This window comes from Somniosus microcephalus, chromosome 8 (genome assembly GCF_052327205.1).
Source record: "Somniosus microcephalus isolate GS21.2 chromosome 8, FLI_Smic_1.0, whole genome shotgun sequence".
Classification (NCBI taxonomy): Eukaryota; Metazoa; Chordata; class Chondrichthyes; order Squaliformes; family Somniosidae; genus Somniosus; species Somniosus microcephalus.
In genome coordinates this window covers 268,674,798-268,699,717 of record NC_140994.1, presented here as the reverse complement: position 1 = coordinate 268,699,717, position 24,920 = coordinate 268,674,798, and the positions used below count along the sequence as shown (strand labels likewise).

General features: G+C 54.4%; 1 protein-coding gene and 1 long non-coding RNA gene across 9 annotated transcripts in view; one reads left to right on the top strand and one right to left on the bottom strand.

Annotated features, from left to right (window-relative positions):
• Positions 1–24,920, bottom strand: part of LOC147114391 (uncharacterized) — an 80,288-nt gene that overhangs the window by 7,266 nt on the left and 48,102 nt on the right. Inside the window, exons 1-2 of one of the 7 annotated variants that reach the window (XR_015079413.1) lie at positions 3,688–3,762; positions 681–753 (exon numbers count right to left, since the gene is read on the bottom strand). This is a non-coding gene — a long non-coding RNA (uncharacterized LOC147114391). The other 6 variants (XR_015079412.1, XR_015079415.1, XR_015079417.1 and 3 more) reach the window with 6 other exon arrangements.
• Positions 4,052–24,920, top strand: part of hdac3 (histone deacetylase 3) — a 71,469-nt gene continuing 50,600 nt past the window's right edge. For both annotated transcript variants that reach the window (XM_085996059.1, XM_085996058.1), the window contains exons 1-6: positions 4,052–4,171; positions 8,879–8,961; positions 18,705–18,847; positions 20,226–20,307; positions 23,041–23,097; positions 23,191–23,246. In XM_085996059.1, coding sequence (XP_085852185.1) covers positions 4,117–4,171; positions 8,879–8,961; positions 18,705–18,847; positions 20,226–20,307; positions 23,041–23,097; positions 23,191–23,246 — 476 coding nt within the window. In that variant the 5' untranslated portion in view covers positions 4,052–4,116. The remainder of the gene's footprint in view (positions 4,172–8,878; positions 8,962–18,704; positions 18,848–20,225; positions 20,308–23,040; positions 23,098–23,190; positions 23,247–24,920) is intronic.

Sequence of the window (24,920 nt, the reverse complement as noted above, 5' to 3'; positions counted from 1 at the left end):
GGTTTAGATACAGAAACTGTTTCCAATGGCTGAAGGGTTGATAACGAGAGAGCACAGATTTAAGTTGTTTGGAAAAGGACCAGAGCCGACAGGAGGAAATAAATTTTTATGCAATGGATGTTTAGGATTTGGAATGAACTGCCTGAGAGGGTGCTGGATACATCGGCAATAGTAGCCTTCAAAAGGGAATCGCATAAATGCTTGCAGGAGAAAATATTGCAGGGATATAGGGAAAGGGCGGGGGTCTGGGACTAACAACAGCAGACATGATCAGAAAATGTCATTCTTCTCTGCTGTACTATTCTATGATTCTATGATTGGATGTGCATTGTGCAAATGAGAAGATAAAATCGACACAGTGCATTCGGGTACACTGTGGACTGACAATTTACACCCTGACAATGTTCACTCTCAGAATGTTCACCCTGACAATGTTCACTCTGACAATGTTTACTCTGACAATATATAATGTGACAATATATAGTGTGACAATATATACCGTGTGACAATATTCTGTGTTACAATGTATAGTCACAATATAAACTAATAAAACATTTGTAAATGTTATCAGATCTATAACTACATTTGTTTTTTTTAAACAATATACTATTTGCAAACAAGACAAACTAAGGACATAATTAAACATTAAAGTAACACATAGCTTTGTATCTGCTGCTTGCCTGTCTCATCCTTCGTCCGTCTCCAGGTAGACCCAATGACATCCCAGGTTCTTGACATCTTTTCTTTGGAGGCCTAAAGAAACAATCAACAAGTTAGACCGATGAAACAATGGAATCAGTAAAGATCAAAAGATTACATATCTATATATAGAGAGGGAGGGAGGAAATCCAACCACATCATCCAGCCTCGGTAGTGGGGATAATTGCAAACCTGCTGCTTTTATATGTACCCCTAGGTACAACAACATCACAATCAGCAATGTCAAACGCATAACAATGGCTATTATATTTGGACATCACTTCAGCAACATATAAGGCAATCAAGGCTTGGCCAATGGGAGCCTTGGTTGAAATACCTTTGTTGTTATCAGTGACCATAGCAACAAGTGACATCACCGTGACATCATGTAGCAACTGAAATTTTTTGGTTTCAAAATTAAAAAAAAAAAAAATTTGCATGGGTTGTGGAGAAAGATCGGGAGTGTGGGGAACTAATTGGAGAGCTCTTTCACAGGGCTGGCACAGGCACGGTGGGCAAAATAGCCTCCTTCTGTGCTGTATCATTCTATAACATTCTTGGAATAACCAACCAAGAAAACACCTTTCAAAAATGCATTACCAAAGTCACAAATGGGAACCTAAATAGAAGGGTGTGTTTTGGTGTCCATACTTAAGAAAGGACATACTTGCTCTCGAGTCAGTACAAAGAAGGTTCACTCGGTTAATCCCGGGGATGAGGGGATGGACATATGAGGAGAGGTTGAGTAGATTGGGACTCTACTCATTGGAGTTCAGAAGAATGAGAGGCGATCTTATTGAAACATATAAGATTGTGAAGGGGTTGGATCGGGTGGATGCGGGGAGGATGTTCCCGATGATGGGTGAAACTAGAACTAGGGGGCATAGTCTTAGAATAAGGGGCTGCTCTTTCAAAACTGAGATGAGGAGGAACTACTTCACTCAGAGTGTGGTAGGTCCATGGAATATGCTGCCCCAAAAAGCTGTAGAAGCTACATCATTACATAAATTTAAAACAGAAATAGACAGTTTCCTAGAAGTAAAGGGAATTAAGGGTTACGGGGAGTGGGCAGGAATTTGGACATGAGTCTAGGTTCGGATCGGTCATGGCCCTGTGGGTAGCGGAGCAGGCCCAGGGGCCGTGTAGCCTGATCCTGCTCCTATTTCGTGTGTCTAATTCTGTTAGTTTCAGGAGATGGTTCTGTGATAGTGGATTGGCGGTTAGGATCAGATCAGCCATGATCTTATTGAATGGCGGAGCAGGCTCGAGGGGCCGATTGGCCTACTCCTGCTCCTATTTCTTATGTTCTTATGCTATGGTCTAGGCTTTTTAGCCAACGGATGTGCCAGACTCCCCAGCTGGAGAAATCTACAGCCCTTTGTGAGCTGGGGCTGTGTCTTATAGTGAGCAGCCAATTACCCTATTTTGCAACAACACTATAGGATTAGGATTCACTCTTGGGGCTAGAAATTCATTATAGCCAAGGAATGGGCGGTGTCAGTAGAAAAGTTGGAGAATTAATGCCAGGCGTAAATGCTTTAGACTCCACACAAAATTCGTACTCACTGCTCAATAAAATGATTGGAGTCCTAAATCAAGTCTTAAAACCCTAGTTCATTGACGTTAGACTTAAAGGGTGGACCAATATCAGGTGCAGTCTAATTACAAGTCATGATTGCCACAGGCTTTTATCACTACATAAAGGGGAGGTTCACTGATGCTGCAGCACCTCCTTCTCAGCATTGCTGGCTGTGCAGCTGCCTCAGCAAGTGCAAGCAGAAGCAGATTCTCTGATGAAGCATTGGAGTCGTTGGTTTTCACTGTGGAGAGTTGGAGGGCGGTGCTCTACCGGCAAGTGGCAGGAGGCCCTTGCCACAAGTCTGCCACACCATGTGGAGGGAGGTACTATGCAGCACATCTCGGGAAGCGCTGTGGTCCCCAGTACCCACACACAGTGCAGGAAGAAATTTACCGACCTCGCTTGGGTGATCAGGGTGAGTCAATGCTTCAACAAATGCTACATACCACCATCTGAACCTCAGTCTGCACACACTGGCCAAAGCACCACACCCCCAGCACTCGGCCACCAACAATCTCTACCTACCAAACTCACACCCACATCTCACACCATGCACACAATGACAGCTATTCAATTATGACAGGCACATCACCCAAACACATTGCTCCACACTCACTCACACACTTTCCTTTCTCTTGCAGGCCAAGGTGGCTCACAACAGGAGGGAGCAGGAGCGCACAGGCGGGGAACAAGCCAACACCCAACCACGGTCTGAGCTAGAAACATAGAAACATAGAAGATAGGAGCAGGAGTAGGCCATTCGGCCCTTCGAGCCTGCTCCGCCATTCAATGAGATCATGGCTGATCATCCAAATTCAGTACCCGGTTCCTGCCTTCTCCCCATATCCCTTGATCCCTTTAGCCTTAAGAAATATATCCAACTCTTTCTTGAATATATTTAATGAACTGGCCTCCACTGCCCTCTGTGGCAGAGAATTCCACAGGTTCACCACGCTCTGGGTGAAGAAATTCCTCCTCATTTCAGTCCTAAATGGCTTACCCCTTATCCTTAGACTATGACCCCTGGTTCTGGACTCCCTGGCCATCAGAAACATCCTTCCTGCATCTAGTCTGTCCAGGTCTGACAGAATTTTATAGGTTTCGATGAGATCCCCTCTCAATCTTTTAAACTCCAGTGAGTATAAGCCCAATCGACACAATCTCTCCTCATACGTCATTCCTGCCATCCCAGGTATCAGCCTGGTGAATCTTCGCTGCACTCCTTCCATGGCAAGAACGTCCTTCCTCAGGTAAGGCGACCAAAACTGCACACAATACTCAAGGTGCGGTCTCACCAAGGCCCTGTACAACTGCAGCAAGACATCCTTGTTCTTGTACTCGAACAGTCTTGCTACGAAGGCCAACATACCATTTGCCTTCTTAACCGCCTGCTGCACCTGCATGCTTACCTTCAGCGACTGCTGGTCCTAAGCCTTATTCTGACCTCTGCCCCCTGCCCCCCTAGTCCTAAGCCTTATTCTGACCTCTGACCCCTGCCCCCCTGGTCCTAAGCCTTATTCTGACCTCTGCCCCCCTGGTCCTAAGCCTTGTTCTGACCTCTGCCCCCTGCCCCCCTAGTCCTAAGCCTTATTCTGACCCCTGCCCTCTGCCCCCCTGGCCCCGGCTCCTGCTGAGTGACAGCCGCCACTCGCTCGCCAGGGGCGACGCTGCGTCGTAACCAGGGAAACCCAACGTCACATGTAACCCCGCCCCCCGCGGGCTGTGACGCGCCGGCCGGTGACGTCAGCGCGCGGTGGTGTGTGTGTGCGCGGTGACGCGGGGCCTGGTGACGCGGTGACGCAGTGCGCGGGCCGGGAGCGGGAGCGGGGCCGCGCGCCATGGCCAGGAAAGTCTCCTATTTCTATGACCCTGATGTGGGCAACTTCCATTATGGTGAGTGAGGGGGGCAGAAATAGAGATTGGGGTAAGCAGAGTGGGTGGGGATAGAGGGGATGGGGGAGCATGAGGTAGATGGGGGATCATTGGGGTGTATGGGGGGACATTGGGGTAGATGGGGGAGCATGGGGTAGATGGGACATCATTGGGGTAGATGGGGGGAGCATTGGGGTAGATGGGGGATCATTGGGGTAGATGGGGGTATATGGGGGAGCATGGGGTAGATGGGGCATCATTGGGGTAGATGGGGGGACATTGGGGTAGATGGGGGGGACATTGGGGTAGATGGGGGAGCATGGGGTAGATGGGGGATCATTGGGGTAGATGGGGGGACATTGGGGTAGATGGGGGGACATTGGGATAGATGGAGCATTGGGGTAGATGGGGGAGCATTGGGGTAGATGGGGGGACACGGGTATATGGGGGAGCATTGGGGTAGATGGGGGAGCATTGGGGTAGATGGGGGGACACGGGTATATGGGGGAGCATTGGGGTAGATGGGGGAGCATTGGGGTAGATGGGGGATCATTGGGGTAGATGGGGGAGCATTGGGGTAGATGGGAGCATTGGGGTAGATGGGGGGAGCATTGGGGTAGATGGGGGAGCATTGGGGTAGATGGGGGGAGCATTGGGGTAGATGGGGGGACACGGGTAGATGGGGGGACACTGGGGTAGATGGGGGGACACGGGTAGATGGGGGGACACGGGTAGATGGGGGGACACTGGGGTAGATGGGGGGACACTGGGGTAGATGGGGGGACACGGGTATATGGGGGAGCATTGGGGTAGATGGGGGGACATTGGGGTATATCGGGGAGCATTGGGGTATATGGGGGGACATTGGGATAGATGGGGGACATTGGGGTATATGGGGGGACATTGGGGTAGATGGGGGGACATTGGGGTAGATGGGGGGACACGGGTGTATGGGGGAGCATTGGGGTAGATTGGGGGAGCATTGGGGTAGATGGGGGGACATTGGGGTATATCGGGGAGCATTGGGGTATATGGGGGGACATTGGGATAGATGGGGGACATTGGGGTATATGGGGGGACATTGGGGTAGATGGGGGGACATTGGGGTAGATGGGGGGACACGGGTGTATGGGGGAGCATTGGGGTAGATGGGGGGACATTGGGGTATATCGGGGAGCATTGGGGTATATGGGGGGACATTGGGATAGATGGGGGACATTGGGGTAGATGGGGGGACATTGGGGTAGATGGGACATTGGGGTAGATGGGGGGACATTGGGGTAGATGGGGGGACATTGGGGTGTATGGGAGCAGATTATTTTTTGTACATGTCCACTGGCTTTTAGTGATTTCGGTTGGATCCCTAAATCGCTTGGCTCCTCGCTTCTTGCTATTTACCAAATACTCTGATCTATCTTTCTTGTGTCCAAAGTGGACGGGTTTCTTTTCCGGGCATGGGAGGGAGGGAGGAATGAATTAACGGTTCTTTCGCTCCTTTCAGGACCTCAGGTCGTCCCAAAGTGCTTTACAACCTATGAAGCACTTTTTGAAGTGTGGTCACTGTTGTAATGTAGGAAACAAGGCAGATAATTTGTGCACAGCAAGCTCCCACAAACAGCAATGTGATAATGACCAGAGCATCTGATTTAGTGATAATTGATTGAGGGATAAGTATTGGCCAGAACTCCCCTGCTCTTCTTCAAAATCGTACCATAGGATCTTTCACGTCCGCCTGAGAGGGCAGACGGGGCCTCGGTTTAACGTCTGATCCGAAAGACGGCACCTCCGACAGTGCAGCACTCCCTCAGCACTGCACTGGGAGTATCAGCCTGGATTTTGTGCTCAAGTGTCTGGAGTGGGACTTGAACCCACAACCCTCTGACTTTTGATGATAGGTGAAGGGAGATTGAGGGCCTGGAGGTATGTGAGGGAAACATAGAAGATAGGAGTAAGCCATTCGGCCCCTCGAGCCTGCTCCGCCATTCAATGAGATCATGGCTGATCATCCAAACTCAGTACCCTGTCCCTGCTTTCTCCCCATATCCCTTGATCCTTTTAGCCTTAAGAAATATATCTAACTCCTTCTTGAATATATTTAACAAGGGGGGCACGGTGGCATAGTGGTTAGCACTGTTGCCTCACAGCGCCAGGGACCCGGGTTCAAATCCGGCCTTGGGCGACTGTCTGTGTGGAGTTTGCACATTCTCCCTGTGTTTGCGTGGGTTTTCTCCGGGTGCTCCGGTTTCCTCCCACAGTCCAAAGATGTGCGGGTTAGGTTGATTTGGCTATGATAAATTGACCCTTAGTGTTAGGGGATTAAATACGTGGGGTTACGGGGATAGAGTGGGATATGTGTCGGTGCAGGCTCGATGGGCCGAAATGGCCTCTATCTGCATTGTGGGGATTCTGTGATTTAATGAATTGGCCTCAACTGCCTTCTGTGGTGGAGAATTCCACAGGTTCACCACTCTCTGGGTGAAGAAATTCCTCCTCATCTCTGTCCTGAATGGCTTACCCCTTATCCTTAGACTGTGACCCCTGGTTCTGGACTCCCCGGCCATCGGGAACATCCTTCCTGCATCTAGTCTGTCTAGTCCTGTTAGAATTTTATAAGTTTCGATGAGATCCCCTCACATTCTTCTAAACTCCAGCGAGTATAAGCCCAATCGACCCAGTCTCTCCTCATACGTCATTCCTGCCATCCCAGGTATCAGCCTGGTGAATCTTCGCTGCACTCCCTCCATGGCAAGAACATCCTTCCTCAGATAAGGCGACCAAAACTGCACACAATACTCATGGTGTGGTCTCACCAAGGCCCTGTACAACTGAACCAAGACCCTCGGCCAAAACTACCCCTCAAACCAACACCACCAAAAGCAGATTCGCCCCACTTGCTGTTTGTGGGATCTTGCTGTGGGCGTCTTGGCATGCCCAGATCACAAGGACAGCCGTTCAGAACAAGGAATGATGGCTGTGAGCTGCTTTGGGGCATCCTGAGGGCACGAGGTGCTGAATTAATGCCAGTTTTTCTTTCCTTAATTGTGTATTTCTGTGCCGTGAACAGCAGCGCAGTTTAAATGGGCGCGACAGGAAATGTGCGAATACTGGAAGCATACAGCAAGCCGGTCAGCAGACAGACTAATGCTCTGACAGAGGCTACACACTCAAACGTAACCCCAACGTTTCCCTTTCACAGGCTGACTGGCTCGCTGTGTATCTCCAGCTGTTCTCTTTCTAGCCCATTCGATGATGATTCTTGCCAAGTGGTTTATAGGATCCATGAAAACTATAGATCAGAATGTATGATTATTTAAAATTCACGAAGATTTTTCTCACTCGCTGTTCCCTATATCCACCCCCCAGCTGTGGCTCAGTGGCTAGTGTCCTCGCCTCTGAGTCAGAAGGTTGTGGGCTCAAGTCCCACTCCAGAGACTTGAACACAAAAAATGAGGCTGACACTCCAGTGCAGTACTGAGGGTCCAGTGCACTGTCGGAGGGGCAGTACTCAGGGTCCACTGCACTGTCGGAGGGGCAATACTGAGGGAGTGCCGCACTGTCGGAGGGGCAGTACTGAGGGAGCGCGGCACTGTCGGAGGGTCAGTACTGAGGGTGCACTGCACTGTCGGAGGGGCAGTACTGAGGGAGCACTGCACTGTCGGAGGAGCAGTACTGAGGGAGAGCCGCACTGTCGGAGGGGCAGTACTGAGGGAGCACTGCACTGTCGGAGGGGCAGTACTGAGGGAGCGCCGCACTGTCGGAGGGGCAGTACTGAGGGAGTGCTGCACTGTCGGAGGGGCAGTACTGAGGGAGCGCCGCACTGTCGGAGGGGCAGTACTGAGGGAGCGCTGCACTGTCGGAGGGGCAGTACTGAGGGAGCGCCGCACTGTCGGAGGGGCAGTACTGAGGGAGCGCTGCACTGTCGGAGGGGCAGTACTGAGGGAGCGCTGCACTGTCGGAGGGGCAGCACTGAGGGAGCGCTGTACTGTCGGAGGGGCAGTACTGAGGGAGCGCCGCACTGTCGGAGGGTCAGTACTGAGGGAGCGCCGCACTGTCAGAGGGGCAGTACTGAGGGTCCACTGCACTGTCGGAGGGGCAGTACTGAGGGTCCACTGCACTGTCGGAGGGGCAGTACTGAGGGAGTGCTGCACTGTCGGAGGGGCAGTACTGAGGGTCCACTGCACTGTCGGAGGGGCAGTACTGAGGGAGTGCTGCACTGTCAGAGGTGCCGTCGCTCGGATGAGACGTTAAACCGAGTCTGCTCTCTCAGGTGGACGTACAAGTTCCCACGGCACTATTTCGAAGAAGAGCAGGGGAGTTATCCCCAGTGTCCTGGCCAATATTTATCCCTCGTTCAGCATCACCAAAAACTGGTCATTATCACATTGCTGTTTGTGGGAGCTTGCTGTGCGCAAATTGGCTGCTGTGTTTCTCATATTACAACAGTGACCACACTTCAAAAAGTACTTCATTGGCTGTAAAGCGCTTTGGGATGTCCGGTGGCCGGAAGATGCTGTAGAAATGTAAGTCTTTCAAACACACTCCACTTGTTAAATGCCTTCCGATGCTCTGTGACAAGCACTGTATGAGTACAGGTTGATGCTGTGTAGAATCCATGCATGTACACTGGCTAGGATACATTTTTTTGCCCTTTTTTAATGGTGTCTGTGTTACATTTGACACCCTGCGACGGAATCGCACTCACTGTTGTCTACCCTCATCTTTGTTTAGGTGCTGGGCATCCCATGAAACCCCACCGCCTGTCTCTCACGCACAGTTTGGTTCTGCACTATGGACTCTACAAGAAAATGATGGTAGGTGTCGTGATTCCAGAGCTGTCATGTTTCATAAGATTACACACAGGACAGAAACAGGCCCAGTGGGTCCTGTCGTCCACACGATCCTCCTCCCACTCTACCTCTACCCACCAGTATCCCTCTATCCCCTTCTCCCTCGTGTGTTCCTTAACAAAGAGGCTCGTGTCTAATGCAGCCACTTATGATCAGGATGGTAATTTAATTAGCCTGGGCATTTAATCTGGATCGAGCAGCTGACTATTTGTCACCAAAGCTGTTTAAAAGAGAGATGGGACGGGTACGTTGCTCCCGGGTAGCGCACTCGTTGGTTAACTCGGTGTGGTAAACCACTGTTGTTGTTGTTGTTGTTACACACTGTTGTACCTATGCATGCCTCAACATGTCTCGGCTGGCTCCACCCACACAGGCCCAGGTATAAAGGTGATTGACCTGCAGCCCCCTGCCTTCTTGGAACCCAGTCAACCACGAGAGGCATGCTCTGTTCTTTGCTAATAAAAGCCTTTAGTTACTCTCTTAACCCTCAGTCTTTTATGAGTAATTGATAGCGCATCAATCGGATAAGACCATTTTAAAGTTACTGGGTTTGACGGGGGACCATTTTATTATTTGCAAGCAAAAGAAAATGTTGTTCAGCTAATAAGAGTGGGAAAAGGATCGTGTGGAGCCTAAACACCAGCGTAGACCGTTGGGCCTGTTTCTGTGCTGTGAATTCCATGTCATTCTCCTGTTTTCTGGTTTTCCCAGAAGAAAATGTTTTAACCGTGGTGGACTAATGTAAATAAACAATGCCTTTATTTGCTCATATACTGTATTTTTTAACTCATTCTCGGGATGTGGGCGTCGCTGGCAAGGCCAGCATTTATTGCCCATCCCTAGTTGCCCTTGAGAAGGTGGTGGTGAGCCACCTTCTTGAACCACTGCAGTCCGTGTGGTGGAGGTGCTCCCACAGCGCTGTTAGGGAGGGAGTTCCAGGATTTTGACCCAGTCGACAATGAAGGAACAGCCGAACTGAAAGAAATCAGTATTTGTAGGGAAATGGTGTTGGGAAAATTGACGGGATTAAAGGCCGATAAATCCCCAGGGCCTGATAATCTACATCCGAGGGTACTTAAGGAAGTGGCCCTAGAGATAGTAGATGCATTACTGGTCATCTTCCAGAATTCGCTAGACTCTGGAACAGTTCCCATGCATTGGAGGGTCGCTAATGTTACCCCACTATTCAAAAAAGGTGGTAGAGAAAAAATGGGGAATTATAGACCGGTGAGCCTGACATCGGTAGTGGGGAAAATGCTAGAGTCCATTATAAAGGATGTAATAGCAGAGCACTTGGAGAACAGTGACAGGATCGGACAAAGTCAACATGGATTTACGAAAGGTAAATCGTGCTTGACTAATCTACTGGAATCTTTTGAGGATGTAACTGGTAAAATAGATAAGGGAGAACCAGTGGATGTGGTGTATTTGGACTTTCAGAAAACTTTCGATAAGGTCCCGCATAAGAGACTGGCGTGCAAAGTTAAAGCACATGGGATTGGGGGCAAGGTATTGACTTGGATAGAGAACTGGTTGGCAGACAGAAAGCAAAGAGTCGGAATTAACGGGTCGTTCTCCGAGTGGCAGGCAGTGACTTGTGGGGTACCGCAGGGATCGGTCCTAGGACCCCAGCTATTCACAATATATATTAATGATCTAGACGAGGGAATGGGATGTAATATCTCAAAATTTGCAGATGACACAAAGCTGGGTGGGAGAGTGTGCTGTGAGGAGGATGCCCTGAAAATCCAGTATGATCTGGACAGGTTGGGTGATTGGGCGGAAGCATGGTAGAGGCAATATAATGTGGATAAATGCGAGGTTATCCACTTTGGTGGTAAAAACAGGAAGGCAGATTATTATCTGAATGGCAATAGATTGGGAGAAGGGGAAGTGCAACGAGACCTGGGTGTCCTTGTGCACCAGTCGCTGAAGGTAAGCATGCAGGTGCAGCAGGCGGTTAAGAAGGCAAATGGTATGTTGGCCTTCGTAGCGAGAGGGTTTGAGTACAGGAACAAGGATGTCTTGCTGCAGTTGTACAGGGCCTTGGTGAGACCACACCTTGAGTATTGTGTGCCGTTTTGGTCGCCCTATCTGAGGAAGGATGTTCTTGCCATGGAGGGAGTGCAGCGAAGATTCACCAGGTTGATACCTGGGATGGCAGGAATGACGTATGAGGAGAGGTTGGGTCGATTGGGCTTGTACTTGCTGGAGTTTAGAAGAATGAGAGGGGATCTCATTGAAACTTATAAAATTCTGTCAGGACTAGACAGATTAGATGCAGGAAGGATGTTCCCGATGGTTGGGGAGTCCAGAACCAGGGGTCACAGTCTAAGGATAAGGGGTAAGCTATTTAGGACAGAGATGAGGAGGAATTTCTTCACCCAGAGAGTGGTGAACCTGTGGAATTCTCTGCCAAAGAAGGCAGTAGAGGCCAATTCATTAAATATATTCAAGAAGGAGTTGGATATATTTCTTAAGGCTAAAGGGATCAAGGGATATGGGGAGAAAGCAGGGACAGGGTACTGAATTTGGATGATCAGCCATGATCTCATTAAATGGCGGAGCAGGCTCGAGGGGCCGAATGGCCTACTCCTGCTCCTATCTTCTATGTTTCTATTTGTCCAAGTTGGGATGGTGTGTGTGACTCGGAGGGGAACTATTTCTGCAACTCGGTTCTAGGTCCACTTTTGTTCTCTGTATATGTGGATGATTTGGACCTGGGCACAGGGATCACAGTCTCAAAATCTGCTGACGTCACAAAAGTTGATGGTTTGCAAACATTGAGAAGGACTGGAAAATACTTCATGATGACACAAGTTAATGGGATGGGCAGACAAGTGGCAGATACAGTTTAATGAGGATAAGTGTGAGGCAATACATTTTGGGAGTAAAAAAACACATGGAACGGGCGTATACACTCACTGGAAAGATGCGGAAGGGTGTGGATGAACAGAGATTTAGGAATTCAAATATATGCCCTGACAATGTAAGTGCAGGTAGATAAAGCCACAAAATACAGCAGTGGAATTTTGGGCTTCATAAGTAGGAGCATGGCGTGTAAGAGAAAAGAAGAAATGATGAATTGATACAAGACTGATTAGAAAAGAAAGACTCGCATTTCTACAGCACCTTTCACAACCTCAGGATGTCCCAAAGTGCTTTACAGCCAATGAATATTTTTGAAGTGTAGTCACTGCTGTAATATAGGAAACGCGGCACCAATTTGCGCAGAGCAAGCTCCCACAAACAGCATTGTAATGAGGACCAGATAATCTGGTTTTTAGTGATGTTGATTGAGGGATAAATATTGGCCACGACACCGGGGAGAACTCCCCTGCTCTTCTTCAGAATAGTGCCATGAGATCTTTTATGACCACCTGAGAGGGCAGACGGGGCCTCGGTTTAACGTCTCATTCGAAAGACGGCACCTCCGTCAGTGTAGCGCTCCCTCAGTACTGCCCCTCCGACAGTGCATTGCTCCCTCAGTACTGCCCCTCCGACAATGCAGTGCTCCCTCAGTACTGCCCCACCGACACTGCGGCGCTCCCTCAGTACTGCCCCTCCGACAGTTCGGCGCTCCCGCAGTACTGACCCTCCGACAGTGCAGCGCTCCCTCAGCACTGCCCCTCTGCCAGTGCAGCGCTCCCTCAGTACTGCCCCCCCGACAGAGCAGCGCTCCCTCAGTACTGCCCCTCCGACAGTGCGGCGCTCCCTCAGTACTGCCCCTCCGACAGTGCGGTGCTCCCTCAGTACTGCCCCTCCGACAGTGCAGCACTCCCTCAGTACTGCCCCTCCGACAGTGCGGCTCTCCCTCAGTACTGCCCCTCCGACAGTGCAGCACTCCCTCAGTACTGCCCCTCCGACAGTGCGGCTCTCCCTCAGTACTGCCCCTCCGACAGTGCAGCACTCCCTCAGTACTGCCCCTCCGACAGTGCGGCGCTCCCTCAGTACTGCCCCTCCGACAGTGCGGTGCTCCCTCAGTACTGCCCCTCCGACAGTGCAGCACTCCCTCAGTACTGCCCCTCCGACAGTGCGGCTCTCCCTCAGTACTGCCCCTCCGACAGTGCGGCGCTCCCTCAGTACTGCCCCTCCGACAGTGCGGCTCTCCCTCAGTACTGCCCCTCCGACAGTGCAGCACTCCCTCAGTACTGCCCCTCCGACAGTGCGGCGCTCCCTCAGTACCGCACAGAAGTGTCAGCCTAGATTTTTGTGCTCAAGTCTCTGGAGTGGGACTTGAACCCACAACTTTCTGACTCAGAGGCGAGAGTGCTGCCCACTGAGCCATGGCTGACACGGCCACAGTGAGAGACTGTGTGTAGTTTTGGGCCCCATTATAGAAAGGACATTAAAGCCATGGAGAGCGGAGATCGTAGATTCACCAGGATGATGTTGGGAATGGAAAAATAGCGAGGAGAAACTTGAGAAAGTGGGACTATTCTCACTGGGGCAGAGAAGTGTTAACAGGAGATTTCATCGTGTTTTTTTTTTATTATGAATTTTGTCAGCGTGAATAGAAACAGACTATTTCCTGTGGTGGAGAGTTTGTAAGTGACGAGGGGCCATTGATTTATAACTGTCACTGAATGAGGAGAGGGGTTAGGAGAAACTTCTTTACACAGGAAACGCTTGGTGCATTTTAAAAATTTCATTCTGGGGCTGTGGGCGTTGCTGGCGAGGCTGACATTTATTGCCCATCTCGCTTGTCCCTCAGACCGTCGATTTTCTTTCCCCCCCCCCTCCCTAGCCCAGGGGGCCCTGCAGTTATTTGTAACATCTTTACCGCTGCCCCGGCTGCCGTCAGCTCACTGCGCACGGACCAGGCGCCGAACCTGCCACCTTCCTGGAGCGTGGGGTTGAGTCGCTCAGTGCCTTGACCTACAGATCATTGAGGGACTAATCGGTCTGGGATTCGTCGGATGGAGCCGAGGTTTGGCTTCGAATGGAACATTATTTTCAAATTACAGGAAACTCTTTTTTTTATCCGGCACCGACAGGCCCGGCGTGGTGCCGGTTGATCAAAAAGTCCGGATTACAGAGAGGTATACTTACCAAGGTACGAGAGCCCCGTACACGGCCACAGATCCAGGAGCCCCGGTTACACGGCCACTAATATACAGTAAAACTTACCTGAACCTACTCCTGGATTTTGCCGGTTAAGAGAGATTTCTGGATATTTAGGTTCCAGTTAAAAGAGAGTTTCCTGTAGCGAAAATGTTTAGTCTCCGCCCTTGCCTCAGCTCATCCGCTGCTGAAACCCTCATCCATGCCTTTGTTACCTCGAGACTCGACTATTCCAACGCACTCCTGGCCGGCCTCCCACATTCCACCCTACGTAAACTTGAGGTCATCCAAAACTCGGCTGCCCGTGTCCTAACTCGCACCGAGTCCCGTTCACCCATCACCCCCTGTGCTCACTGCCCCGTGTCCTAACTCACACCCAGTCCCGTTCACCCATCACCCCTGTGCTCGCTGCCCCGTGTCCTAACTCACACCCAGTCCCGTTCACCCATCACCCCCTGTGCCCACTGCCCCGTGTCCTAACTCACACCGAGCCCCGTTCACCCATCACCCCCTGTGCCCACTGCCCCGTGTCCTAACTCACACCGAGTCCCGTTCACCCATCACCCCCTGTGCTCACTGCCCCGTGTCCTAACTCGCACCGAGTCCCATTCACCCATCACCCCCTGTGCTCACTGCCCCGTGTCCTAACTCACACCCAGTCCCGTTCACCCATCACCCCTGTGCTCGCTGCCCCGTGTCCTAACTCACACCCAGTCCCGTTCACCCATCACCCCCTGTGCCCACTGCCCCGTGTCCTAACTCACACCGAGTCCCGTTCACCCATCACCCCCTGTGCTCACTGCCCCGTGTCCTAACTCGCACCGAGTCCCGTTCACCCATCACCCCCTGTGCTCACTGCCCCGTGTCCTAACTCACACCCAGTCCCGTTCACCCATCACCCACTGTGCTCACTGCCCCGTGTCCTAACTCACACCCAGTCCCGTTCACCCATCACCCCCTGTGCCCACTGCCCCGTGTCCTAACTCGCACCCAGTCCTGTTCACCCATCACCCCCTGTGCTCACTGCCCCGTGTCCTAACTCACACCGAGTCCCGTTCACCCATCACCCCCTGTGCTCACTGCCCCGTGTCCTAACTCGCACCCAGTCCAGTTCACCCATCACCCCTGTGCTCACTGCCCCGTGTCCTAACTCGCACCCAGTCCAGTTCACCCATCACCCCCTGTGCTCACTGCCCCGTGTCCTAACTCGCACCCAGTCCAGTTCACCCATCACCCCCTGTGCTCACTGCCCCGTGTCCTAACTCGCACCGAGTCCCATTCACCCATCACCCCCTGTGCTCACTGCCCCGTGTCCTAACTCACACCCAGTCCCGTTCACCCATCACCCCTGTGCTCGCTGCCCCGTGTCCTAACTCACACCCAGTCCCGTTCACCCATCACCCCCTGTGCCCACTGCCCCGTGTCCTAACTCACACCGAGTCCCGTTCACCCATCACCCCCTGTGCTCACTGCCCCGTGTCCTAACTCGCACCGAGTCCCGTTCACCCATCAACCCCTGTGCTCACTGCCCCGTGTCCTAACTCGCACCCAGTCCCGTTCACCCATCACCCCCTGTGCTCACTGCCCCGTGTCCTAACTCACACCCAGTCCCGTTCACCCATCACCCCCTGTGCTCACTGCCCCGTGTCCTAACTCGCACCCAGTCCCGTTCACCCATCACCCCCTGTGCTCACTGCCCCGTGTCCTAACTCACACCGAGTCCCGTTCACCCATCACCCCCTGTGCTCACTGCCCCGTGTCCTAACTCACACCCAGTCCCGTTCACCCATCACCCCCTGTGCTCACTGCCCCGTGTCCTAACTCACACCCAGTCCCGTTCACCCATCACCCCCTGAGCTCACTGCCCCGTGTCCTAACTCGCACCCAGTCCCGTTCACCCATCACCCCCTGTGCTCACTGCCCCGTGTCCTAACTCACACCCAGTCCCGTTCACCCATCACCCCCTGAGCTCACTGCCCCGTGTCCTAACTCGCACCCAGTCCCGTTCACCCATCACCCCCTGTGCTCACTGCCCCGTGTCCTAACTCACACCCAGTCCCGTTCACCCATCACCCACTGTGCTCACTGCCCCGTGTCCTAACTCACACCCAGTCCCGTTCACCCATCACCCCCTGTGCTCACTGCCCCGTGTCCTAACTCGCACCCAGTCCCGTTCACCCATCACCCCCTGTGCTCACTGCCCCGTGTCCTAACTCACACCCAGTCCCGTTCACCCATCACCCCCTGAGCTCACTGCCCCGTGTCCTAACTCGCACCAAGTCCCGTTCACCCATCACCCCCTGTGCTCACTGCCCCGTGTCCTAACTCACACCCAGTCCCGTTCACCCATCACCCCCTGTGCTCACTGCCCCGTGTCCTAACTCACACCCAGTCCCGTTCACCCATCACCCACTGTGCTCACTGCCCCGTGTCCTAACTCACACCCAGTCCCGTTCACCCATCACCCCCTGTGCTCACTGCCCCGTGTCCTAACTCGCACCCAGTCCCGTTCACCCATCACCCCCTGTGCTCACTGCCCCGTGTCCTAACTCACACCCAGTCCCGTTCACCCATCACCCCCTGAGCTCACTGCCCCGTGTCCTAACTCGCACCAAGTCCCGTTCACCCATCACCCCCTGTGCTCACTGCCCCGTGTCCTAACTCACACCCAGTCCCGTTCACCCATCACCCCCTGTGCTCACTGCCCCGTGTCCTAACTCACACCCAGTCCCGTTCACCCATCACCCCCTGTGCTCACTGCCCCGTGTCCTAACTCGCACCCAGTCCCGTTCACCCATCACCCCCTGTGCTCACTGCCCCGTGTCCTAACTCACACCCAGTCCCGTTCACCCATCACCCCCTGAGCTCACTGCCCCGTGTCCTAACTCGCACCAAGTCCCGTTCACCCATCACCCCCTGTGCTCACTGCCCCGTGTCCTAACTCACACCCAGTCCCGTTCACCCATCACCCCCTGTGCTCACTGCCCCGTGTCCTAACTCACACCCAGTCCCGTTCACCCATCACCCCCTGAGCTCACTGCCCCGTGTCCTAACTCGCACCCAGTCCCGTTCACCCATCACCCCCTGTGCTCACTGCCCCGTGTCCTAACTCACACCCAGTCCCGTTCACCCATCACCCCCTGAGCTCACTGCCCCGTGTCCTAACTCGCACCCAGTCCCGTTCACCCATCACCCCCTGTGCTCACTGCCCCGTGTCCTAACTCACACCCAGTCCCGTTCACCCATCACCCACTGTGCTCACTGCCCCGTGTCCTAACTCACACCCAGTCCCGTTCACCCATCACCCCCTGTGCTCACTGCCCCGTGTCCTAACTCGCACCCAGTCCCGTTCACCCATCACCCCCTGTGCTCACTGCCCCGTGTCCTAACTCACACCCAGTCCCGTTCACCCATCACCCCCTGAGCTCACTGCCCCGTGTCCTAACTCGCACCAAGTCCCGTTCACCCATCACCCCCTGTGCTCACTGCCCCGTGTCCTAACTCACACCCAGTCCCGTTCACCCATCACCCCCTGTGCTCACTGCCCCGTGTCCTAACTCACACCCAGTCCCGTTCACCCATCACCCCCTGAGCTCACTGCCCCGTGTCCTAACTCACACCCAGTCCCGTTCACCCATCACCCACTGTGCTCACTGCCCCGTGTCCTAACTCACACCCAGTCCCGTTCACCCATCACCCCCTGTGCTCACTGCCCCGTGTCCTAACTCGCACCCAGTCCCGTTCACCCATCACCCCCTGTGCTCACTGCCCCGTGTCCTAACTCGCACCCAGTCCCGTTCACCCATCACCCCCTGAGCTCACTGCCCCGTGTCCTAACTCGCACCAAGTCCCGTTCACCCATCACCCCCTCTGCTCACTGCCCCGTGTCCTAACTCACACCCAGTCCCGTTCACCCATCACCCCCTGTGCTCACTGCCCCGTGTCCTAACTCACACCCAGTCCCGTTCACCCATCACCCCCTGAGCTCACTGCCCCGTGTCCTAACTCGCACCCAGTCCCGTTCACCCATCACCCCCTGTGCTCACTGCCCCGTGTCCTAACTCACACCCAGTCCCGTTCACCCATCACCCCCTGTGCTCACTGACCTACATTGGCTCCTGGTCCAGCAACACCCCGATTTCAAAATTCCCATCCTTGTGTTCAAATCCCTCCGTGGCCTCGCCCCTCCCTACCTCTGTAACCTCCTCCAGCCCCACAACCCTCCGAGATCTCTGCACTCCTCTAATTCTGCCCTCTTGCGCACCCATGATTATAATCGCTCCACCATTGGCGGCCGTGCCTACTGTTACCTGGGCCCTAAGCTCTGGAATTCCCTCCCTAAACCTCTCCGCCTCTCACCTCCTTTAATATGCTCCTTAAAGCCTATCCCTTTGACCGTCACCTGTCCTAATATCTCCTTCTGTGGCTCGGTGTCAAAGTTTGTCTGATAATCGCTCCTGTGAAGCACGTTGGGACGTTTTACTGCGTTAAAGGCGCTATATAAATCCAAGTTGTTGTAGTTGGTTAATGTCGGACTGATGTTTGAGGTTCTGGTGTATAATTACTCTCATTTCTTGGCGCATGGGCGCGAGTTGCAACAAAGCTGAAAGGCAAACCCTGGACGATTGTTTTGTTTCTAACAGGTATTTAAACCGTACCAGGCCTCGCAGCACGACATGTGCCGGTTCCACTCGGAGGACTACATCGACTTCCTGCAGAGAGTGAGCCCGAACAACATGCAGGGCTTCACCAAGAGCCTGAACACCTTCAACGTGGGCGATGATTGGTAGGAGGCTGTGTGGTTAAACGTGGCAGCCTGTGACTGTGTCGGGGCTGCTGCCTCTTGTTTGATTCGAGAGGTCTCTCTGTCTAATACTTAGGATTTTCTGGTACATTTTTTAAATGGTGAGAAACAATTAAATGTTGGTGTTCAGAGAGATTTAGGTGTCCTCGTGCCGGAAACACAGAGAGTTAGCGTGCAGGTACCGCAGGCCGTTAGGAATGCACTGCCTGAGAGGGTGGTGGAGGCAGACTCAGTCACAGCTTTCAAAGGGCAGTTGGATAAGTACCTGAAGGAAAGAAATTTGCAGGGCTACGGGGGAGTGGGACTCGCTGAAGTGCTCTTGCAGAGAGCCGGCACGGGCTCGACGGGCCGAATGGCCTTCCGTGCTGTAACCACTCTATCAAGGCAAATGGCATGTTGGCCTTTATTCCAAGGGGGTTGGAGTATAAGAGTAAGGAAGTCTTGCTCCAATTGTACAGGGCCTTGGTGAGACCACACCTGGAGTACTGGGCACAGTTTTGGTCTCCTTATCTGAGAAAGGATATACTTGCCTTGGAGGCGGTGCAACAAAGGTTCACTAGATTGATTCCTGGGATGAGAGGGCTGTCCTGTGAGGAGAGATTGTGTAGAATGGGCCGATACTCTCTGGAGTTTAGAAGAATGTGAGGTGATCTCATTGAAACATACAAGATTCTGAGGGGGATTGACAGGGTAGATGCTGAGAGGTTGTTTCCCCCTGGCTGGTGAGTCTAGAACCAGGGGTCACAGTCTCAGAATAAGGGGTCGGCCATTGAGGACTGAGATGAGGAGGAATTTCTTCACTCCGAGGGCGGTGAATCTTTGGAATTCTCTGCCCCAGAGGGCTGTGGATGCTCAGTCGTTGAGTATATTCAAGGCCGACATCGATCGATTTTTGGACTCTCGGGGAATCGAGGGATATGGGGATTGGGCGGGAAAGTGGAGATGAGGTTAAAGATCAGCCATGATCTTATTGAATGGCAGAGCAGGCTCGAGGGGCCGAATGGCCGACTCCTGCTCCAATTCTTATGTTCTTATACCGTCCCTGTTTATCCCGGACAGCTTCCTATTCTCGGGCAAATGGCACTCACTGCGAGATGGTCACAGGAAGTTTGCTGACCTGAATTGCAGTGAACAGTTTGTTAATCTGTTAAATGTTGAGGAGTGGAGCTGGTGGCTCAGGTGGTGAGGAATCAGCGGCTTTAACTGGCACTTGTCTGGGACCTGAAGGTCACACGGCCAGCTCAGCCTCCCGCTGATAATACAGCGCCTGTCTTTACCAGCGTGGTGGAGCTGCGGGCTTTCAGAGAATTGCACATTAATTAGCTGCTTGAATCTGAATGGAAACATTTTGTGCTTTCAGTCCTGTGTTTCCCGGACTGTTCGAGTTCTGCTCACGATACACTGGAGCCTCTCTACAAGGAGCAACGCAATTAAACAACAAGGTAACGACAAAATGTACATCAGTACCACAGCGTGTGTATAGAATGTCGGGGCAGTCGTTTTGTGTGTGAGCCACTGTTGTGCATGGTCCTGTCGCTCATTCTGGACACTACAGTCACCTGCCTCTGCTCTGGTTGCCTATTTTCAATTCTCCAACATCACTTCTCTGTCCAGCTCATAGTCTCTCTGCTTCTCTTCCTCCCTCGCTCCCCGTGCCTCTCTCCCTCGCTCCCCGTGCCTCTCTCCCTCGCTCCCCGTGCCTCTCTCCCTCGCTCCCCGTGCCTCTCTCCCTCGCTCCCCGTGCCTCTCTCCCTCGCTCCCCGTGCCTCTCTCCCTCGCTCCCCGTGCCTCTCTCCCTCGCTCCCCGTGCCTCTCTCCCTCGCTCCCCGTGCCTCTCTCCCTCGCTCCCCGTGCCTCTCTCCCTCGCTCCCCGTGCCTCTCTCCCTCGCTCCCCGTGCCTCTCTCCCTCGCTCCCCGTGCCTCTCTCCCTCGCTCCCCGTGCCTCTCTCCCTCGCTCCCCGTGCCTCTCTCCCTCGCTCCCCGTGCCTCTCTCCCTCGCTCCCCGTGCCTCTCTCCCTCGCTCCCCGTGCCTCTCTCCCTCGCTCCCCGTGCCTCTCTCCCTCGCTCCCCGTGCCTCTCTCCCTCGCTCCCCGTGCCTCTCTCCCTCGCTCCCCGTGTCTCTCTCCCTCGCTCCCCGTGCCTCTCTCCCTCGCTCCCCGTGCCTCTCTCCCTCGCTCCCCGTGCCTCTCTCCCTCGCTCCCCGTGCCTCTCTCCCTCGCTCCCCGTGCCTCTCTCCCTCGCTCCCCGTGCCTCTCTCCCTCGCTCCCCGTGCCTCTCTCCCTCGCTCCCCGTGCCTCTCTCCCTCGCTCCCCGTGCCTCTCTCCCTCGCTCCCCGTGCCTCTCTCCCTCGCTCCCCGTGCCTCTCTCCCTCGCTCCCCGTGCCTCTCTCCCTCGCTCCCCGTGCCTCTCTCCCTCGCTCCCCGTGCCTCTCTCCCTCGCTCCCCGTGCCTCTCTCCCTCGCTCCCCGTGCCTCTCTCCCTCGCTCCCCGTGCCTCTCTCCCTCGCTCCCCGTGCCTCTCTCCCTCGCTCCCCGTGCCTCTCTCCCTCGCTCCCCGTGCCTCTCTCCCTCGCTCCCCGTGCCTCTCTCCCTCGCTCCCCGTGCCTCTCTCCCTCGCTCCCCGTGCCTCTCTCCCTCGCTCCCCGTGCCTCTCTCCCTCGCTCCCCGTGCCTCTCTCCCTCGCTCCCCGTGCCTCTCTCCCTCGCTCCCCGTGCCTCGCTCCCTCGCTCCCCGTGCCTCGCTCCCTCGCTCCCCGTGCCTCGCTCCCTCGCTCCCCGTGCCTCGCTCCCTCGCTCCCCGTGCCTCGCTCCCCGTGCCTCGCTCCCCGTGCCTCGCTCCCCGTGCCTCGCTCCCCGTGCCTCGCTCCCCGTGCCTCGCTCCCCGTGCCTCGCTCCCCGTGCCTCGCTCCCCGTGCCTCTCTCCCTCGCTCCCCGTGCCTCTCTCCCTCGCTCCCCGTGCCTCTCTCCCTCGCTCCCCGTGCCTCTCTCCCTCGCTCCCCGTGCCTCTCTCCCTCGCTCCCCGTGCCTCTCTCCCTCGCTCCCCGTGCCTCTCTCCCTCGCTCCCCGTGCCTCTCTCCCTCGCTCCCCGTGCCTCTCTCCCTCGCTCCCCGTGCCTCGCTCCCCGTGCCTCGCTCCCCGTGCCTCTCTCCCTCGCTCCCCGTGCCTCTCTCCCTCGCTCCCCGTGCCTCTCTCCCTCGCTCCCCGTGCCTCTCTCCCTCGCTCCCCGTGTCTCTCTCCCTCGCTCCCCGTGTCTCTCTCCCTCGCTCCCCGTGTCTCTCTCCCTCGCTCCCCGTGTCTCTCTCCCTCGCTCCCCGTGCCTCTCTCCCTCGCTCCCCGTGCCTCTCTCCCTCGCTCCCCGTGCCTCGCTCCCCGTGCCTCGCTCCCCGTGCCTCTCTCCCTCGCTCCCCGTGCCTCTCTCCCTCGCTCCCCGTGCCTCTCTCCCTCGCTCCCCGTGCCTCTCTCCCTCGCTCCCCGTGTCTCTCTCCCTCGCTCCCCGTGTCTCTCTCCCTCGCTCCCCGTGTCTCTCTCCCTCGCTCCCCGTGTCTCTCTCCCTCGCTCCCCGTGTCTCTCTCCCTCGCTCCCCGTGTCTCTCTCCCTCGCTCCCCGTGTCTCTCTCCCTCGCTCCCCGTGTCTCTCTCCCTCGCTCCCCGTGTCTCTCTCCCTCGCTCCCCGTGTCTCTCTCCCTCGCTCCCCGTGTCTCTCTCCCTCGCTCCCCGTGTCTCTCTCCCTCGCTCCCCGTGTCTCTCTCCCTCGCTCCCCGTGTCTCTCTCCCTCGCTCCCCGTGTCTCTCTCCCTCGCTCCCCGTGTCTCTCTCCCTCGCTCCCCGTGTCTCTCTCCCTCGCTCCCCGTGTCTCTCTCCCTCGCTCCCCGTGTCTCTCTCCCTCGCTCCCCGTGTCTCTCTCCCTCGCTCCCCGTGTCTCTCTCCCTCGCTCCCCGTGTCTCTCTCCCTCGCTCCCCGTGTCTCGCTCCCCGTGTCTCGCTCCCCCGCGTCTCGCTCCCCGTGTCTCTCTCCCTCGCTCCACGTGGCTCGCTCCCCGTGTCTCTCTCCCTCGCTCCCCTGCTCCATGTGTCTCTTGCCCCCTCACATCGCTCCCCGTGTCTCCCACCTGCCCCTCACTCTGTAATTCTTTAAGTGGTAGATGTACAGCCTGTTGACGTCTGCCTCTCTGTGTTTTAAGGTGTGCGATATCGCCATTAATTGGGCTGGAGGACTTCACCATGCCAAGAAATTCGAGGTATTTCATTATACAATAAAACATCTGGTTAACTACAGCACTCCTGGACTTGTAATCTAAAACCTTTCCTCTCGATCAATTTTCTTTCCGTAGGCCTCGGGATTCTGTTACGTGAACGACATTGTCATTGGAATCCTTGAACTGCTAAAGTAAGACATTTTCAGAATTATATTTCAAACAGTGTGGTGGGTGTAGTGTCGATATTGCTCTGTGTGATTGTAGTCTGCAAGTGCAGGTGCAACCCCAGTTATCGGTGCTTGGGTTCTCTGCATTTCCTCAGTGACTGCACTTCAAAAGTACTTCATCGGTTGTGAAGCGCCTTGGAACGTCCGGTGGTCATGAAAGCTGCTATATAAATGCAAGTTCTTTTTTTCTATTCACCTCCTATGAGTGGAGTATGCTAGTGGTTCTGGTACTGGGACTGGACTATCAGCCGAGAAGTTGTGAGTTTAAATCCCCCTCCCCCAGGGCAAGTTGTGAAACTAAATTCAATTATTCTGGTAATCTGTGGGCTGGCACGGATTGTTGTAAAACCCAACGGGTTCACCGATGTTCCTTTAGAGAAGGAAGCCTGCCGTCCTTACCCGGTCTGGGCCTATATGTGACTCCAGTCCCACACCATGTGGTTCACTCTCAGCTCCTTTGAGGTAACTAGGGATGGGCAATAAACACTGGCTTGCCCACATTACAAGAACAAATCAAATAAAAAAGCTCCTGCCTGCATCATCAGCTGGTGTTAGAAGGGGGCATAAATCAGGCCGTTCAGGGGTGATGTCAGGAAGCACTTCTTCACACAAAGGGTGGTGGAAATCTGGAACTCTTTCCCCAAAAAGCCGTTGAGGCTGGGGGGGTCAATTGAAAATTTCAAAACTGAGATTGATTGATCTTTGTTGGACAAGGATATTAAGGGTTACGGAACCAAGGCGGGTCGATGGAGTTAAGATACAGATCAGCCACGATCTCATTGAACGGCGGAACAGGCTCGAGGGGCTGAATGGCCTGCTCCTGTTCCTAGAAGAATCTAGCTGGATTGAAGCTCCCCAGCCTGTGACTTGAGCGGCAAACCAGCTCCCCCAGTGTAGGGTGTTCGAGACCCCAGGGCGCTATTTGACGGAGCAGGCTCGAGGGGCCGTATGGCCTACTCCTGCTCTTATTTCTTATGCTCCTCTGTTGACGCGAAGCAGGGGCCTTCTCCCCAGGCGTCCTGGGGCCAGCGTCCTTCCCACAGGCAACATCACCAAACAAAACCCACACCAACCCGTCACTCACCTCACTGCCGTCTTCCTACAGGCTGGGTCACTGCGATTCGAAGTAATTCGCCTCCGACAATGTTCCCTCTAAGGGGGAAAAATTCAGTATCGCCCCGTTTGGGGCGCCATTATCAGCCGTGCGCAAAGTTTAGCGCCTGGCGCTATTTATCGCCTCTGACAGCAAACTTGGCTTTTATCGCCCCTGGAGGTGATTGGAGCGCTAAATCAGGCGTTACACACCTGTCTTAAGGCGCAAAGGCCGAGGAGCGAGGCGCTACCTCAGAGCGCTGGCGAAGCAAGGAAGGGCAAATCAAAATGAACCTGCAAAGTGCTGCTCGGTACTCAAAACTCCTTCACACAGCGTTGAATCTCTCCAGAAGTCTCTCTCTCTCTCAGAATGCCTGGTGCAAAAATATCACCAACAAAAAAAGGCAGGAAGCGGCCGCCTTTAAATAGCGCTCCCCTAGTCCCTTCCCGACTGCTAAACGCTCCCCTCAACCTGTCGTTGCTGGCGGCAGGCGGTAAGGCGGGGGGCGCCACTCAATATCCGGTCCGGGGCGTTGCGCACTCGAC